The 2,511-nt window shown below is 43.4% G+C and overlaps 1 protein-coding gene across 1 annotated transcript; it reads left to right on the forward strand.

Moving 5' to 3' along the window:
* Positions 1-2,105: 2,105 nt before the first annotated feature.
* Positions 2,106-2,370, forward strand: SARC_14286 (hypothetical protein; the record flags this gene model as incomplete). The annotated part of the gene is made up of 1 exon (XM_014291584.1): positions 2,106-2,370. A coding segment is annotated over one exon (265 nt), but the record flags the coding sequence as incomplete, so codon positions are not given.
* Between the last annotated feature and the right edge of the window lie 141 nt (positions 2,371-2,511).

Genomic DNA, 2,511 nt, shown 5'->3' on the forward strand with positions numbered 1-2,511 from the left:
CTTGCATAGATAGATAGATATATATATATATATATATATCGTTAGAGTTCTAAACATTTTCAAGCTCGTGTATATGCATGTATACATATGTGCATACATATATATATAGCTTACGATGTGCACCTCATTCATCCACAGGGTTTCTTACAGATCATCCAAGAAAGCAACACCCAAAACCAGCCACATTCGCAAGCAATTAATGGAGAAGCTCTCGTAGTCAAGGACCATGTGCGTCGGGTTGTGCTAAACACATGGGGGAGTGATGAATGGATACGGGTCGAAGCGGACACTCAGGCCACACATGCGCACGAACTAGAGCAGTGCCTGTGCCGTGACTGGTCACTGATACAGACGGTGATTGCACTAATATATGCACAGTATGGGTATGTGTGGTTCATGGAGTGGCATTGACCGGTGGGTTCTGTGTACAGTTAAAGGCTACACCAGGGTGTAGGTGTCGATTGTCTTGTGTTGTCTATCAGCTGTGTGAAATTTGACGGCTAGGGTTGACTATCTATCCGTATGTATGTGTGCCATGACTGGCTCCTGATACAGACTGTTGTTTCACTGATGTATGCGCTGTATGGGTGAGGGTTCTATAGCTACATAGACCGATGCGCTGGTTGTTTAGCGGCAGGCTAAAATAGGACGTAGTTACAGCATATATATATATATAAATATGTGTGTGTGTGTGTATGTATATATATATACATACAAGTATATATATATATATATATATATATATATATGTGTGTGTGTGTTGTATATATATATATATATATATATATATATATATAATATATACTTATATATATATATATATATATGTATATATATATATGTGTGTGTATGTATATAGTCAAATACATACCTGTATATTCAAAGTAATACGATATACATACATTGACATGCATATCTGTGTATGTATGATTCATCGTATAGCACAAGCATATATCCTACATCACACACTAACACTTACTCCTACTGGTTTCAGACATTCATCAGCACCACTGGAAATAGTCCCGGCCTTCGCGAACCTTCTCAACGCATCCGTAGAAGCACGAAGCATAACAACCGAAGCTGGCGTATCCAATGAGAATCCTCACATCACTTGGCTGGATATGTTGAGTCCTGTGCATTTATTCTTCTACACAGCACGTGCACTGCCGAGTGTACAGTATGAGATAGACCGCAATACGTGTGAGGGGGTACGAAGTGCGGTACATACGATACTCAATACACCCCGGGCCGGACAGGAGCTGTCCGTATACAACACCATACTGTGTGGTGCGTACAGGTATGTCAAGACTTGATTGGGGGTTCGTTCTTAATGAGTGGGTGTGTATTTGTACTTATGTGTCTATATGTACATATGTGTATATGTTTGCACTTATGTGTATATTTGTATACATGTGTATATATTTGCACTTATGTGTATGTATTTATATATGTGTATGTATTTGTACTTATGTGTCTATATGTATACATGTGTATATATTTGCACTTATGTGCATATATGTATATATGTGTAGATATTTGCACTTATGTGTCTATATGTATATATCTCTAGCGTGAGACACTGTGCATACGATACCCCTGACACGTAGGGTGGGCCAGGGGGCTGTGCGCATGCAACACCACACCGAGTGACGTCGCTAGTAGGTCGCACCTCAAGTGGGGGCAGGTGACTTGGTCATTGGAGTGTAGCCTATGCACGTATATACAGCGCAGGATAGTGAGCACAAGACACGCAAGGTACAACGTGTGGGACATACAAAGGCCGTCTGTGGTACCCCTTATGCAGTGCATGCACGTGTGGCATAGCGTAGGTGGCGAGGATGGGCTTTGGGTCAAATTTCTACCGTACTATGATACGTGCACTTGGATACTATGCTGTGCTATATGCACAGCCGCTTCGCTTTCAACCCGGCCACTTCGAGGCGTGTACTGTTCCCACACTCATATAGCCTGTATACACAGTCCCACTCATTAGCCTGTATACACAGTCCCACTCATATAGCCTGTATACACAGTCCCACCCATATCGCCTGTATACACACTCCCGTTAAGTCGGTATCTGTGCATGACCCAATCTCCCCTCGCAGACGCGGGGCTACCAGCTGCACCACAATAGACCTTGTTGTGGGTAGGGCCTCTCCACGACCACTGAATACAACACCCGACGCCCACGCCAAGCACGTGTTCTCTACCGTGGTGGATATATTAATAGCACACTCGACAAAGAGCAAGACCCTGCTCCTTATGGAGCCTCCCATGCGGGCGAGTCTGCATCGGTTTCTGTGTATTGTGGGGCTGGGCACGGCGGGAAGTTCTCCAATGCGCTACATACTGGACCTGAAGGCCGTCACGGTATGATTTATAAGTGTCTGCGGGGTAGGGGCATGTTGTTGACGTATTGATGCCTGCGTTATGCACTTGCGTGTGGATACGCTGATATATATTCACACACATATATACATTTATATCTTCACTATACGCTGATATATATTC

This window comes from Sphaeroforma arctica (assembly GCF_001186125.1).
Source record: "Sphaeroforma arctica JP610 unplaced genomic scaffold supercont1.4397, whole genome shotgun sequence".
NCBI lineage: Eukaryota > Ichthyosporea > Ichthyophonida > Sphaeroforma > Sphaeroforma arctica.